Consider the following 15,327-nt stretch of genomic DNA (forward strand, 5'->3'; position numbering starts at 1 on the left):
GAGTTTTAACTTTAATTTTAAAGCTAAGATTCTAAGCTTTCCAACAAACCTAAAACCGACTTGCTACTCCTTATAGTTCCTCCGTAATCTCGATCGACGCACTCGGGGAGGGTGTGCCACGAATTGACAGTTTGCTTCATTTCAACCACGTGTAAAAATATCTCTCTTTTGCTTCCATTACTGAATCCCGTTTTCAACCTGATAACCATCCCTGAATCATTGGTAGGGCTGACCTGAACTGATTTAAAGTATCTCTCACTCACCCTGAACATCTAGAGGGAATTCAAAGCATTTTTAGCATATTTTTGCTTCATTGCCATCCCATTTAAAAGGATTTGCCTGCTTTAAAATCATACCTGTTTTCCTTTAAGCTCGCTGGGGGGAATTGGAACTTTGTATTGCATTTTGTTTGTATTCCTGAAAATTGTGTGTTCTCATTCCATCTCCTTCTATTGCATAGGGGGGGAGTGAATTGCCACCAGGGGAAAAGTGAACATATTATCTCTTGTGAAACCCTATCAGTTATTTCTGTACTGCATTCGTTCCACCATTGTTTTTCCTTGAAACCATAAAAGTATTTTCTGCTACCTTATGCTTCCTATACTAACTCCTCATTGATTGTAAAGAAGTGTGCTAGTGTCAGATTATCTATTGTTGATCAACATTATATTCATAAGGGTGCTATCAAATATTAATTTATTATAAAAGTGTGATATTTATATATTGTTTAATTTTTCCAATAAATCTTTTAAATTGCAAAATAAACCTACTTCTTGGCTCAGTGAGATCAGGGGGATTCATAGAGAGGGGTGTCATACAAGGGTTTATCATCCAGGGTATAACTTGCTATAAAAATGTATAAATAAGGGCTTCCCTTGGGCGTCCCAGACAAGGCACTGACTTAGTGGGATTGCTTGATTGGAGTCTCTTGACAGTGCGGGAGAGATTAACGGGACACCTGACCCTTACAGTGAACTAGGGCACTACATCTCTGGATCAGGAAGTAGTGTTTTCAGAAACTATACTTGTGGTCTGGATTGCAAATAGCAGAAAGGATTGACTGGTTAAAGTCACGTCTGTGTGCTATATCCCTGAGACTGAGTTACAATTCAAGAATTGGCTGCTCACTATATCAAAGAAACTGCATTGTTTTAGACCCTGTGTTTTAATTGGCATTTCTAGCTGTTGTAGATTCTAGCACATGCAGAGGAGATTTAAAAAGACGGTTATTGCTGTTTGATATTTTGGAAAATCAGACTAGCCTTAGAGAGGGAATGTTTCATAAAATGGATTCTTGGGAGGGACACGTTAGGCTCTTTCTAGATGCTGGTGGAACCCATCTATGGTTGTCTTTTGCCTCTGGGATTTAAGTTCATAGAACATTGTACAGGCCTCACCAGTCCATACCCTATGCTTGCAATCACCTATTGAAAGTCAGCTTGTGCTGCAAGTAACCAACTGAGCAAGAGGAAGCCTGATAAATCTGCCTGTCCACATAGATTTTATTAATGCTTTATGTACATTTCTATGATATAATATTTATCATAAATGACAAGCTCTTTCTTTCTTCTAGGTTCTTCCTGGGTTATTCATTGGGAACTTCAAAGGTATGCCCTTTAACTAACTTCATATTTATGGTTGTTCTTTTTCTATTTGTTTTATTTGTCATAATCGTGGTTATGTATTTTTGAACGCTGGCTGACATGAAGCATATGACGCACAGTGGCTTACCACCTCTTCCAGACCCAAGAGAGCTCATCACGCCAATTAGTTGTAAATTCCCACAATAAAAAGGGCTAAAGCAGGCGGTGCCAGCTTCCCTCACATTGCGCCTAAATTATGGAACACCTTACCAAACTCTCTCAGGGCTGAGACCTCGCTTGTATCCTTTCGGAAAACACTGAAAACTGTGCTCTTAAACTATTCAATGACATCCTATGACAATCATCAACTCCTTTGGCTCCTCGACAAACCCGCTCCTTCCCTCCCTCTGTACATCGGTACCTACTCCTCTTCACCTTTGTCATTCTTTGTCATTTACTTTGTTACCTCACTGTCAGCAGGTTCATTGTAAACACGAACCACAGTTAGGCTGTCGGCATTTGTCACTCTTGTTTTTTTGCCTGCCTCCTATTGTTGTCTCATGTAACTAAGTAAGCCTTCTTGTAACAGCACAGCAATGCCCTTGGGCTGTTTGTACGCTATATAAATGTAAATAAATAAATACATATTTCTTTTAATAATTGTTTAAGTAGTGGGTTAGCCTGCCTGGAGTTCCATTCCTTAAGGAAACGGGATGCCCTCTCCATTTCCATTCTCTTATCTCTGCGTTCTGAAGCTTATTTCTGAAAAATGCATCCGACAAACATGAACAGCATTGAGTGCACAGTAGATGTTTGCTGCTAATGCCAGTGATGACTCTATGCAAATACTGAGGCATGTGGCTGCCAACCAAGATGTCCCCCACCTAACTGTTAGATTTGTGTGTCAAATTGTCGAATATGAGCTACCACAGTTCTTTGTATCAGTGTGTGGTGGGGCATTCAGATGCAAGGTGATATCCTGAAATCTTGTCCACTAAACACATGTCTACATAGAGTCTAGCATAGAACCCACATTGTTAGGGCAAGTACACTGATATCTTAATGCATACCTGTGTTGAGGGATATCATTATCAATTTTCCAGAGTACCACTTGCTCTGCCTAGTCGGCCTATTTGGGTTGGCATGTATATCTGCTTCTCCTGCTCTCTATTGAGGCTACTGCAGGCTCCACTTAAGTAATGCCTCATGTTTCTCTGTGGTCTCCAATTCTTTCATCCTCCATTCTTGGTGCAGTCTCTTCTCAGTGTCCGAGGGGTGGGTAGGACAGCTCTACCCCTTCCCTCCACTGAGTCTTTTCCAAATACCTAGCTCAATGGTTAGTCAATTAAGCACATCTCCCTCAGTGGAACAGCCACTTCCCAGACTCACTGCATCGTCGATTTTAACAGCACTCTGATGATTCTCTGATGTTCTTGCTACCTTAAGACATGCGTCTCCTCAGCGTGTCCCTTCCCAGTGATCCTCAACTATTGGATTCTTAGGACGCCTCTTTCTCCTAGCAATGACTGCTACTTGTCTTCAGTTCCAGGCTTTTCTTTACCCAGCAGTCTGATGTGTGGTATCCCCTGGCCTAGGAAAAGTCCAATGTGCAGAAGCATAGCAAAGCAGGGTAACTCTAACCAAGCACACCAGGAAACGCAAAGCCTATTGTAGATGGTGCAGAGAGGCCGATCGTTGCTGTCACCATGAGTGATGTGGGACAAGCAGAAGGAAAATGTAAGCCACTGGAACTCTCTGCAAAGTCCACTGGCTGAGCCGCAATGCGTATGCACCCTCAGACCAGATGCAAGGCTGCACTAGGAGAGATTCACCCACACCTGTGGGGAAATATCCATTACACACATGACAGTCCCTTAGAGGGATTGAATATAATCAGCTGCAGCCCCATGTGTGATCCCCAGTCCAAGGGTGAGTCGGTAAACAATTATATAAATGGATTATTGCCATAGGTAAGTGTCGGTGTTGGATTCGCAAAGTGTCAAGCAGTGCATAGAGCAAAGAAGGTGGTGAAGAGGATTAAGGATGAGAGATACTGGAAAGTGCAAGACGAGGTAGAGATTCAGTAAGAGCTGGAGGTGCAGTTGAAGGGGATGTGCTGAAAGATCACAAGGAGGGGGTAGTTGCAGAATGAGTTGGAGGTATAGGATGATGTGTGGGGGGGCTGAAAGAACTGAACGTGTAGGAGAAGAGAGAAGGTCAATGAGCAGAGACTATGGATGGGACAGGAAGATTGAAGGGGAAAGGAAGAGTATTGGGAAGAGGGGGAGAAGGAAGGAAGGAAGGAAGGATGGGGTGAACATTGGGAAAGAAGATAGAACGAAAAGGGAAGGACTGAAGAGCAATAAGGTAGAAAACAAGAAGAGGCTGGACAAGGCACAGAGCAAGGAGGAGGTGTCCACACTAAAGAGTAAGGCGGAGGAGCCGAACCCTATGAAAGAAGGGGGAAGAAGAATAGAGGTTGGAAAGGGGCAGACCAAGAGAGAACAGACGACAGCACAGGGAGAACGAGGTGAAAAACCAAAATGTGGAGCAGCGAAGGAATGGAGGGACGTAGGGAGGGAGGGACTTGGTTTTGTTTCCATTTGGACTTGTCACCTGCCATGTCATCTGAAGAGAGAAGTTGGGGAGACTTGGTGAGAAGTATCCCTGCCCATACTATTATATGTCCTTATTCTGTACATCACACCAAACCCCCTTTTCAACCTGTATCAGGGTGAGGGGAGCTGCAGGGTTTGTAGAGGTATGAATAAAGATCCTTTTAAAAATGGACACCCATTTGTTGCTGTGACAGTGCTACCACCAGGCATTACAGGGAAGGGATGTTGGGTGCTGAAGACTTCAGTGCATTTCTCTGCAATGTAAAACGCTATGCACCATGTTCAGGTCACATGTCTTGCAAATATTTGGATACAGACTGGAGCAGATATTCAAGGTGGTCTATTTTTTTTTTTCTTCTTCAGGTGCCTCTTTGACTTTCTTTAGTGTTTTGCAGGCTGCTAGGAAAGAAAGTTACTTGTAAGAATGCTTCTCCAAGGTACAGCTCGTCTGCAGATTTGCAGCATTTCCATCATATCAGAGTACATTTGTCTCCTGTTTCTAGGAAGACCATGAAATGTCAGCAGTAGGTTGGGGGTCTTCTAGCTACTAAAAGGTCATGGTCGCAGGTTGCACATGAATCCCACAGACATTGATAGGCTGAAGAGTTTTTACTTTGACATACACTGACATTTCTTTAGATCCCCACTGTGGTGCTGGGAGACAGGATACGGCTGGAATGTGAATCTGCAAGTACCTTTTGGAGTGCAAACTGTCACTGGTGTCACAAAGAACACCCCGACTCTCAGAGACGGTTCAAAGGTTTTTATTTCTTTTCTTTGTTGAGTGCTAGGGCCGTCCAAGACTTTCTCATCTATAGATCGTGTTCTCACCCTAGCCCAGGTATCTTTAGTCCCCGTTTTAGTAGATGGTAAATATTGACATCTACTCTCTAAGCTGGCTGGTGGTGATATCCTCAAGGCAGTCTGTTTTCTATGTACATTTCTATACTAGCCCTAAACTATTAATGTTCTTGGTGCTAAAAGAGGTTTGGCATTGTGCCTTCCAGACACTTTACCTTACTTGCTCTCCTTCCTCAAATGCCTTGATGTCCCTATCCCTGTCTCGGATTGTTATGTTGGTTTATAGTCATTGCATCGAATGCCAAAGTATCGAATGCCTTACCATAGAAAAAAAAGCATTGAAAATAAAGCATTGAATGCATTTTATTTTTCATTTTTTTTAATGGGGGTGGGGGTTCCTCCCCCAGGCCCCTTTTTTTAACCTCAAAAACCCATTATAATTAAAATAAACCCTTTACCATTGAAAAAATGCATTCAATGCTTTTTTTTTTCTATGGTAAGGCATTCAATGCTTTGGCATTCGATGCAAAGACTAGATACCGTTATGTTCCTCTCTCTACTCTCCTGCATCCAACTCCACCCACCTTTTCCCCCCTCTTACACCCACCTTTCCCCCCTCTTCCCCATGTGCCTGACCCTCTGATGTCTCCCACTCCTTCTACTACTGCCTTCACCCTTTTTATGTTACTAATACCTCCTTCACACTACTACTCTCCTCCACACTACTAAACCTTCCTCCATACTACTACTACACCTCATCTTTTTCTCAATCATTCTTTCGCTCCCACAAACACTTTTCACTCACACTCCACAATTCCTCAAAGACATTCCCCTGTCTTGCACATACAATCGCAACACAGTACCATTTGCATTCACCAACCAAGACCTCACCTTTTCCCTAACTCACCTCCAGACTCCGATCCACGTCCTGACTCATGCTGGTCTTTTGGTCTGCCACCACCATCTCCTCTGACTTCACCCGAACAACCAACAACTTCCTGCTTCCTGTTGCTCTTTTTTTTGCCTTCCCCTCCTTCCATTGGGTTACTGGTCTGGTCCTGTCTTCTCCACCCGGGAAGTCTTAAAAACAGAAGGCTATTGTCCTATTTCTCTGATTCCTTATAGCTCTAAAATCTTGTAACTGGTGGTCTATTTCTTGATCACAACACTCGTCTTCCATTAACCCAATCTGGATTCCAACCATTTCATTCTACTGAAACGGTTGTTCTTTCTGTCACAAATTTTCCGCTAGACACTCTAAACTTTCCCTTATTCTCTTCTTGCTTGATCTTTCAGCTGCTTTCGATACCATTGACTGCTGTACTCTTCTGTCCACGCTTAGGTCTATGGGTTTCTCTCGCCTGTTCTTTCCTGGTTCCTGGTTTAAGTCATATCTGTCCAATCAATCTTTTCCAGTTTCCTGGAGCGGCTCTATCTGGTTGTAATTTTCTTCTGTTGGATAGTTCTATTTATTTTGCAAATTTGTTTTTACCACCCGTTATGTGCGGTGCTTTTGCAAAAGCACCTTACAAATAAATAAATAAGGCGTTTCAAATAGCTGGTTAAGGCCTAACCCTTTTGCAGGGCCGCCGTGAGGTAGTGATTGCCGTCTGTGCTGCACAGTGTTGAAGTTCATGTAAGTGTGTATGCTGTGGCTTCCCCCAAGGTAATCACAGTATTTATTTATGATTGCCACTCTAATGTATGTCCCTGGTGATCTAGGTTGACTTCAGTGGCATGCATCAGTGCTGGAAAGGGGTGCGCAGCATTTCTGGCGTCTGCAGAGGCTCTCTGCTCCTACCGCTCTAATTGCCAGGTTTGGATATTCTGGCGCTGAACTGAGTGGGGCACTGATGGGCTATCCTCTTTCCATGGGTCTTTCCATATTGTTGCAATGCTTACTTTGGGTATAGACAAAAAAAGAGAACCTGACCAGCATTGAGGTTAAGAGGCATGAGGTGATACAAGTGAGTTCTTGCCATGTCTAAACTGGCACTTGGTGATGGGGACAAGGATGTGGGCCCCCTCAACCGCCATAGGGGGTAGAACTGGCTCTGGCGTCCACCCTGGTAGGATTCCCACTGCAGGCTGAGATGGGGTCCTATAATTCAGGTTTTTGGCCATATCACAAATCCCATACAGAGAGCTTCAAATTGTTTTTTTTAGAAAGTTTAAGTACTCTGGCACAATGCAAAAGCAATGTAGCGATTACAGTGCTCTGGGAAATAATGCAATTACATTGTTGCAATAGTCCAGTGTGAGTTTTTTATGTGAGATTGTTCCAACTGGGTCACTGTGGGCTATTAAAATAGGAATTGATCTAGGAATTCTCGCTAGTGATAAATCAAAGGGAGGTGGGATTTAAAACATGTGGGGTGAGTGGCCTGAGTTGAGTCACAATGCTGAATGGGTAGGCGTAGTTGGACTGGACTGAGTTTGGATGATACCCTGCCTGCAGGTTTTTTTTCACAGAGCTGTAGTAAATTCAGGATATAAACACGTGGCAGTGACTAATCCTTCTGACAATGTAGCTTTAAATGTATTTGTATCCAGATCTGCAAGCCAGGGTGAGGTGTACATCCAAGGTATAGCGTGGATTATCGGTATCAGCAAGTGGTCTTCGAGTATTTTGCAGGCTACTTCACACTTTATGTGAAAGTTAGTGTTACAGCTTCAAAAGGGAATAAGATTGGTAGGTGGCGGTGCCGGGATAGGGTCAGGGATTAAGATATGCAAAGGCGGAATACAGATCTGCCAAGTTTGGGAGGTGCCCTATAAATTACAGGGGGCTTCTAGGAAAAGATATAGAAGAGTGAGAAACTGTCCATCAGGTACTTGAATACACAACTGACTTCCATTGGGTGCCCGTGAAGCGATTAGGACCAGGGAGAAGCATTGCTGCAGCTATGTTGCTTTTTATATAAACTTCACTATTACCACTTCCCAGTCAAAAATCTGGGCATCATTTGACCTGCCCGGTGAGTCAAAATCCATTTTGCCACAACTAGTCCCAAACAAAATATTTGCAATTTCGATTTATTTATTCTATCTATGGAACCCTTTCTTTATCTGAATATAACACATAAGTAGTGGTACAACATTTGAAGTACGGTGCTTTAGAAATCCTGATGCAAATGTTACTCTCTCGACAGTGTCATGTAAAAATCTGTTTAACTTCATATCTAATCACAATTGAAAATATGGACACAGCTTAGGATTCCTGTTTCTCTTTTTTCTGCCCCTTCTATTCCTTGTTTTGCCAAATCCTATTGGAGCTGCAGGTATGCCCTTTTCCAACTAAGGTAAGGCTTTAGTCATCCGGGAGCGTTGTTCCCAGGGCTCAAATCGAGGGACCACTCAGGTGGATGGCGTGCCCACATTTTTCAGAGGGTGGATGCCGTCCTCCCTGTTTATCTTCAAATAACTAAATCAATTTTTTTTAAAACTTGTTGGAGAGCCGTGTCCAGTATTCAAACCAAGGTCATGCGGTTCTGAGACAAGAAAGTAAGCGGTCAGACCACAAGAATCCCTAAGCTGATTATAAAACTCATATTGACTCTTTGCTGCACGGGATACGTTTTCGTATACATTTTCAGACAAAGGGTGCATACCTTTTACTATTTAGCAATCAATGTTTTAAGAAAACATGTAATCTTTCTGAGTTGGGAAAGTCACCCTAAAATTAAATATGCACATTTCATTCACTTTACCTTCACTGCCTGTTTGTTGGAGTGCCCCCGCTTTTTGTTAAACCTGGATGTTCCATTACATAAATGCTAAGTCTTTTCCTTTACTGCCTAAAATGTTTTCTTCAATTCTTCACTAACCTTTATCTAGAATACTGAGTAACCACTAGTAAAAGGGCAACTACATTCATAATTTCTTAACAGGATGATCTCTACATGATGGCTTGTGAAGTTACTTAATAGAAACTATGTGAACACCCAAATCATCTACAAACACTCAAAATTTGACCAGATCTTTGCACAGAATTGTACTGCTTGCTCCCACTCCTCTCACTATTGTCACCCATCGTATTAACATTCTCGACCTAATTTTCCATGAGCTTGCTCTGCCTATGGAACCCCTCCCCTCCAAAGCTGACAACCTCCATTGCTTGACCAAGCCACATCAGCTTCCACCTCACTCTTCCCTCTCTTACCTCCCGACACAACCATGTTTACGGCAACTCACTGAACCTGATCTTTCTATCTCCTCCCTACTGTCATCACCCCATCCGTCAACCCATTTCCCTCCCACCGCTCCCTCCTTGACTTTACTGCCTCTATCCCTCAACTACATCTCCCACCTACCCGTATCACCAAACGTAAGTATTGGCCTGAATCCCTACTACCTATCTAGACCTCATGAGCTCCCCCACTCAAAGCCCTTTCATCCTGTGGCATCTGCTCAATTGAAACAGCATTCCAGTACTTTCACAATGTTATTGCCAACCACTTCAACCAAGTTTACCCACCACGCCTAGTCTCTCCATACCCAACCCTGAATCCCCACTGCCATTCAGAAGCTTAGTACTTATACTAAGGACATGTGTCTGGGAGTCTGCTTTGTCGGAAGTTCACTTGTCTTGTGACACTACTTTTTTTTTTTTTCCTTTTTTTTTTACCCCTATTGTTTTTGTTGCACATCTTCTGTCTTGTTGGGGGTATTAACTCCTCCTCCCCTGACCCCCCCCCCATGTGTCTTGTCATTTATCCGCACCTACCAGTAGATGTCGGCCTATGCAAAGCATGTGATTCTAAGCAGATCGACACGCCTCGGAAGGTATATGTTACTTACCGTAATCATATTTCTGATGCTTGCATTTGCTTAGATCCACATGCCCTCCAATCTTCCTCCCCTCTTGGAGTTGAAGGTTCATGGGCAAAACATGCATATTTCACACCTCATCATAACTTGCCTATATTTCACGCAAACACTTCATACTCGCTCATGTCAGAAAAAAAACAATCTGAGGGACCTCAACGCGTGTGGTTTCATGGGTACAGTAGATGTCACACTAGGGATAATATTACAAACATGCCCAGTCCCCTTTCGATCTTCGAAAACATGTGCAATACCCCCCGCCCCCCAACACACACACACACACACACACACAGGTGTTTTATTTTACCTCTTCCTTGCAAATGTTACTGAAGGACTTTTTTGTTTACAATGGAGCTGTTGTTTGTTTTGCCTGTATATATTTACTTATAGCACGTCCACCTTCCTATCAATTTGTAGACATTACACTGGTTTAGTAACAGGAGCATGTTATGCTATGGTATATTATGTTACTTTGTCAGATAGTACGACTGATTTTACTAATGTTGCTAATTTAGATTGAGAATGTGCTTTTATCGAGTTGTGTGCAGCGTGATTATTGTGGTTAGCAATTGTTGGGAGGGAGCGGAGGGGAGACATTTACGGGCATTTTAAAATTCTTTTAGCTTGTTCAACATTACCGTTCTTACTTTATTTAAATTGCTGCATTTGCTGTGTACTGTACATTGGAAATCTTTCTTCCCTTTTCATCTTTTTCACCTCACCGCCCTTGCTGACCTAGTGCATTTATGTGCCGAGTCGGGTGTCTGTGCAGCAGTTGCGCCTATGGCATGCCGAAGGAAAGCCAAAGGTAAATCTGTATGGGTCCGTTATGGGCCGTGGGCTATTAAATCCTGTCAAAGCAATATGGAGGAATTACCACTGGAGCTGAGGGCTGACTGTGGGGATTATCTGAGTAATGTTTACTCTCACGTGGAATAACTGGCTCTGGCTCCAAGGTCTACCTGCCTTATGAGCAATGTAATACAGAGTTTATTTGAACCAGCCTCTGCTATGGAAAAGAGGCACGAGAGTTGTGACATGTGGAGGCTTATGCCCTTTTCCAGGTTGTTTTTCTTTTTATCAATGCCCGCTCTGCGGTGGCGAATCGTGATGAGATTTTTGCTCTGTTAAATGAGCATCAACCTGACCATTGTAGGGCTGTCTGAAACTTGGCTTGCAGATTCTTCTAATCCTGATATTGTACAGCTTTTGCCTTCTACTTCTGCACTGATGCGACTCGACCAGCCTAATTCTGTTTTAGGTGGTGGACTTGCCTTGATTAATTTAGTATCTTTGGAGTGTTCTACTATTCGCTTAGCCCATGCTTTGTCATTTGAATTGCTTTTGGTACATTTGCAACCTTCAAGCAATGTGGAATTGAATCCACTGTTAGTGTATAGCCCACCATCATATCTTACTAATTAGTTTGATAGTTTTTCTCAATTTGTTGCCAATTGGGTACTTTTGCATACTGATTTGATTGTTAGGTGACTTTGATATTTGGCCTAATGATGCAGCTGATGCGGCTAATTTTATCTCCACAGTGTCTGTCACCTTTATGTACGCAATCATCTCACGACTCATAATAGAGGTAATAGACTTGATCTGATTGTTTCAGATAATGTACTTGCCGCCCATTGCCAGTTACCTGGTCGGACCATTTTCTTCTTCCCTTTCTTTTTTTTCTCTCAGTTCGAAAATGAGATCCATCGAAGGATCAGTATTAGCCGGCGTCATTGGGCTAAGGTGCCTACTGCCATTTTAGCAGAGTCTTTAAAGGAAAATTAGGCAGATCACTTTACAGCCCTTATAAAAGCTATGACTCTCATGACTGGCAGCTTGGCTCCTTTTAAGCAGGGTTTGTTCTGCCAGAAATCGTCCACTCCTGGTTCTCCCCTGAGCTTAGATCTCTTAAGCAAATGTGCCATCCGGCAGAGCATAAATAGCATATCCGCTGTGACCTAGAGGCCAAAGAGAAGTATAAACAGAGCTCACTTCAGTACAAATTGGCTGTTAAATCAGCTAAATTACAGTACTATGCAGAACAAATAATTTCAGCTCTGTGTGCATCCCAAGAATTGTTTAGAGTTACTACGGTACTCTCAGTATTTCCCCTCCCCTCTCTGATTACTCGTGCACCCAAGATACTTGTAACGCAATTAACACTTTGTTGCTGATAAGATCATCAAAATTAGGAACCTGATCGAGTTGACTGGTCCGGCTAAATCAGATTCTATTTCTTGGGCAGCACATATTCGGGGTGAGTCTGCTGCTTTCTCTATGTTTGAGCCTGCTACTAATGAGATAATCTGCAAGATCAAATCAGCATCTCCACCTCACTCGATTCCGCTGTATCTTATTCAAAGTCTATCTATAGATACCATTGCACTTTTTACAGCTGCCCCTCATTATTCTTTTCTGAATGGTGTGATTCCTGCTTTTTTGAAGCACGCAATAGTCGCCCCACTTTTGAAGAAACCTGATCTGGGTCCTTTGTCCTCTGCCAACTATCAGGCCATTTCTCTTTTATCTGTAAACATAATTTTTTTAAATCTTTCTTTCGTTTTTAACAGACAACTTGAACATCCATCACCCAACTGCCCTCTCCTTCACCACCCCGATGCAGACCAGTCCCTGCCACTTGTCCAGACAACCCACCTCCCGCATCTTCCCAGCACTCCCCCATTCATACCCCTTGATTAGCCAGAAAAGGAGGGACTCCTAAATGGTTCTCCATATGCGGACTAGCAGTTAAAATCCCTGCTGCGGAGATCGGGCTGGGCCCGAACATGGCAAGTTGGAATCCGCTGAGTAATGAGATTTATAGTGATTTTAAGATGCTCTGTGGCCCTATGTGTTATGTTCATGATATTGAAAAACAGTATATTTGTTGCAGAAATCTGCATTATGATAATAGTTCTCAATTGTGAGTCTTGAAATAGTGATATTTACTTAAAGGAGAATACCATAGGGTTCTGAAGACTGATGCGAGAATGGTGGATTTCTTTCTTTGAACAGAAAATGGGTGCCCTCTGTGAAAAACTAGAGGGTATTTCACAACCTAGTCACTGGGGATCCCTTACTCAGGTGGCTGGGGAAAGGCCATCACTTTTAGATCCCAACCCTGGGGGTGGACAAACGAGAGAGGATCACCTGGGTAGGGGGTTCTTGGGGAGTGTGGGAGAAGCACCCAATGGGGAGACAGGTACCCCCCTTTTCCACAACCCATCTAACACCTATCCCTGTTTATTTTATGGGAAACTACAGCTCCCATAATTCCTCCCTTGCCAAAGTACTGCTCCAAGGAAGATGAGGAATGAGGACAGAAGGATTACCTCCCAGACTCCTCTGACTTGCATTGGCCCTGTCCCTGTAATGAGTTCAGGCAGAGTCAGGCACGTAGTCCTAATAATGCACACCTGCCACTTATTAAGTCTTGCTGTGAAAATAAAAGGTGGCGCACACAGACCCATTTTGAGCGAGGCTGGGTACAAGAAGGAACAGCTCTTCTGTGGCTTATGCGAACCAGGTTGTGGGAGTTGGAAGGCCAACGGGCTGATCAGCAAGTGAGAGGATCGAGAGAAAGCTAGGCAAGATTTCCAAGCTTTCGGGAAGCCGTGAGTGTTCAAAAGGCAGAGCAGAGGAAAGAAACCTTCAATGTGCCAGGAAACGGCCTGCGACCCTCGCGGGTGAACGACAGAGTTGGGGAGGATCAGAGGAGGCATTGGTAACAGCCTTGAGCTGCGACGAAAAGATGAGACATTCATTTAATGCAACCAGTGAGTTATCAAGCACAACAAAAGTCTGGTTGATGTTAAAGGGAAAGTGACTGCAATTTGAAAGTTGCATGTGTGCCGATTAAAACACGAGTGAAGAGAGCAATTGTTAAAGAAACAGGATACAGGGTAGCAGAGTGGTCCTGCGAGATGAAATCACACTTTCGAAAGTCTCTGTGAAATGTTATGAACTTTTGAAAGATATTACACGCAGAGATCAAAGGAAAGAATGTTAAATAAGAGGAAAATTAAATATGTGAAATGTGAAGCATGGCAAGATGGCAAAAGTAAAATATAAAGCACTTTGAAAAAGGCCAAGAAGGCAAGTGAAAGAATATAAGAATTGCAAGTACCAAGAGGTATTGATGCTGCAAAATAAGATTGTGAATTAAAGGAAGATTAAAAGAGAGGTCGAAGTGGTCATGCAGAGGCCTATATAAATTCCTTGCAGTTTCGAAAGTCTTCAACAGTGAAAGAGATCTAAGATAAAATGTGGGGAAGGGAACCCCCACGAAGAACAAGACTAGCTCGAGCCCAGCAGGAAGCCTGTGCAGAACTGTGAGACATTGAGATCATATGAACTGAGTATTGATGACAAGGCGCATGAAGCCAAAGTAAGGGATTGAACTACCCGAAAGTAAAAGCCTCAAGATTGAACTGTTGAACTGGAGCAGTACGCCAAAGTGTGCAAGACCGATAGAACTGTGCCATCCACCTACCTTAGTTTATTAAGAGACTCTCAAGACCTGTGGGGTTGAATGTGAGGAAGGGAGTTTGTGCTGAAGCCATTCTGACATTTCTTTTGACACACCTTTTTCCTTTTTGTATTCCCTTAACACATTTGTAATCTAGAGAAGGAGGGCAACGTTAGGTTTTCTTAATATAGGCCTTTTTATTTTGACCAGACTGACGTGGACGTATTTGTTATTGTTTAATGGTCGAGATTACTCCCATTTTAGAGTTTGGATCAATTAGGAATTGTACCACCCAAGCAAATTCGTAAATAAAGGTTTTTGAAACTTGTATCCATTTTGTCTGTGTCTACTGCTTGATACAATTAATTCCTCACACCTCATAATGGCAACATTCATCCCCATTACCAAGAGGAGAACCAACATGGGTGTTGTGTAATGTTGTAGGCTGTTAAGGAAAGTGTTTTTTGTTTGCCTTATTTCATTCTATATGCTGGTATTTTTATACAAAGTGTGTATTATATAGGCCTGTTCTTGTGCTGCTGCATACCTTTATATATTGTGACTTTAAGGTGCCATAAGACCATATTTACGTAATGCACACACTGAATTTCAGAGTTCTTAAAAGTGTATTTCAGCAGTCCAGATGAAGAGTAACTAGCATGATGCAAAAGAAAGTTGCCTTCTTGGCAGTGGAGCATTAGGCGTCAAATTGGAAGGATGAAGCAAAAGATAATACATAAGTGGCCCACTTGGCATTGAGCTTTCTCCACATGGTTGGATTACCCCAGAAGGAGATGCTGAACCCCATCAACCCCCCCTTTCTTTCAGGTTTCAAGAATTTCTTTTCTGGGTCAAGTAGCTCACAACTTGGGCAAAGTCCTATTTGTTAATTTGTTTTGCAACCAGTTTTGTTTGGTCATTCCTTGCTAAAATAAGATATACAGGGTATACAAAAATTAAACCTGTCTTGCATTTTCCCCATTTATACCCCTTCCCTCCTCCAACCCACTGAATTTGCAAAAGACAT

At 42.8% G+C, this 15,327-nt stretch overlaps 1 protein-coding gene across 2 annotated transcripts in view; it reads left to right on the top strand.

Annotated features, from left to right (window-relative positions):
* Window positions 1-15,327, top strand: part of DUSP22 (dual specificity phosphatase 22) — a 479,337-nt gene that overhangs the window by 135,330 nt on the left and 328,680 nt on the right. For both annotated transcript variants that reach the window (XM_069613516.1, XM_069613517.1), the window contains one exon: window positions 1,574-1,607. In XM_069613516.1, coding sequence (XP_069469617.1) covers window positions 1,574-1,607 — 34 coding nt within the window. The remainder of the gene's footprint in view (window positions 1-1,573; window positions 1,608-15,327) is intronic.

The sequence above is a fragment of the Ambystoma mexicanum genome, chromosome 5p, assembly GCF_040938575.1.
Source record: "Ambystoma mexicanum isolate Mex_15411 chromosome 5p, UKY_AmexF1_1, whole genome shotgun sequence".
NCBI classification, from domain to species: domain Eukaryota; kingdom Metazoa; phylum Chordata; class Amphibia; order Caudata; family Ambystomatidae; genus Ambystoma; species Ambystoma mexicanum.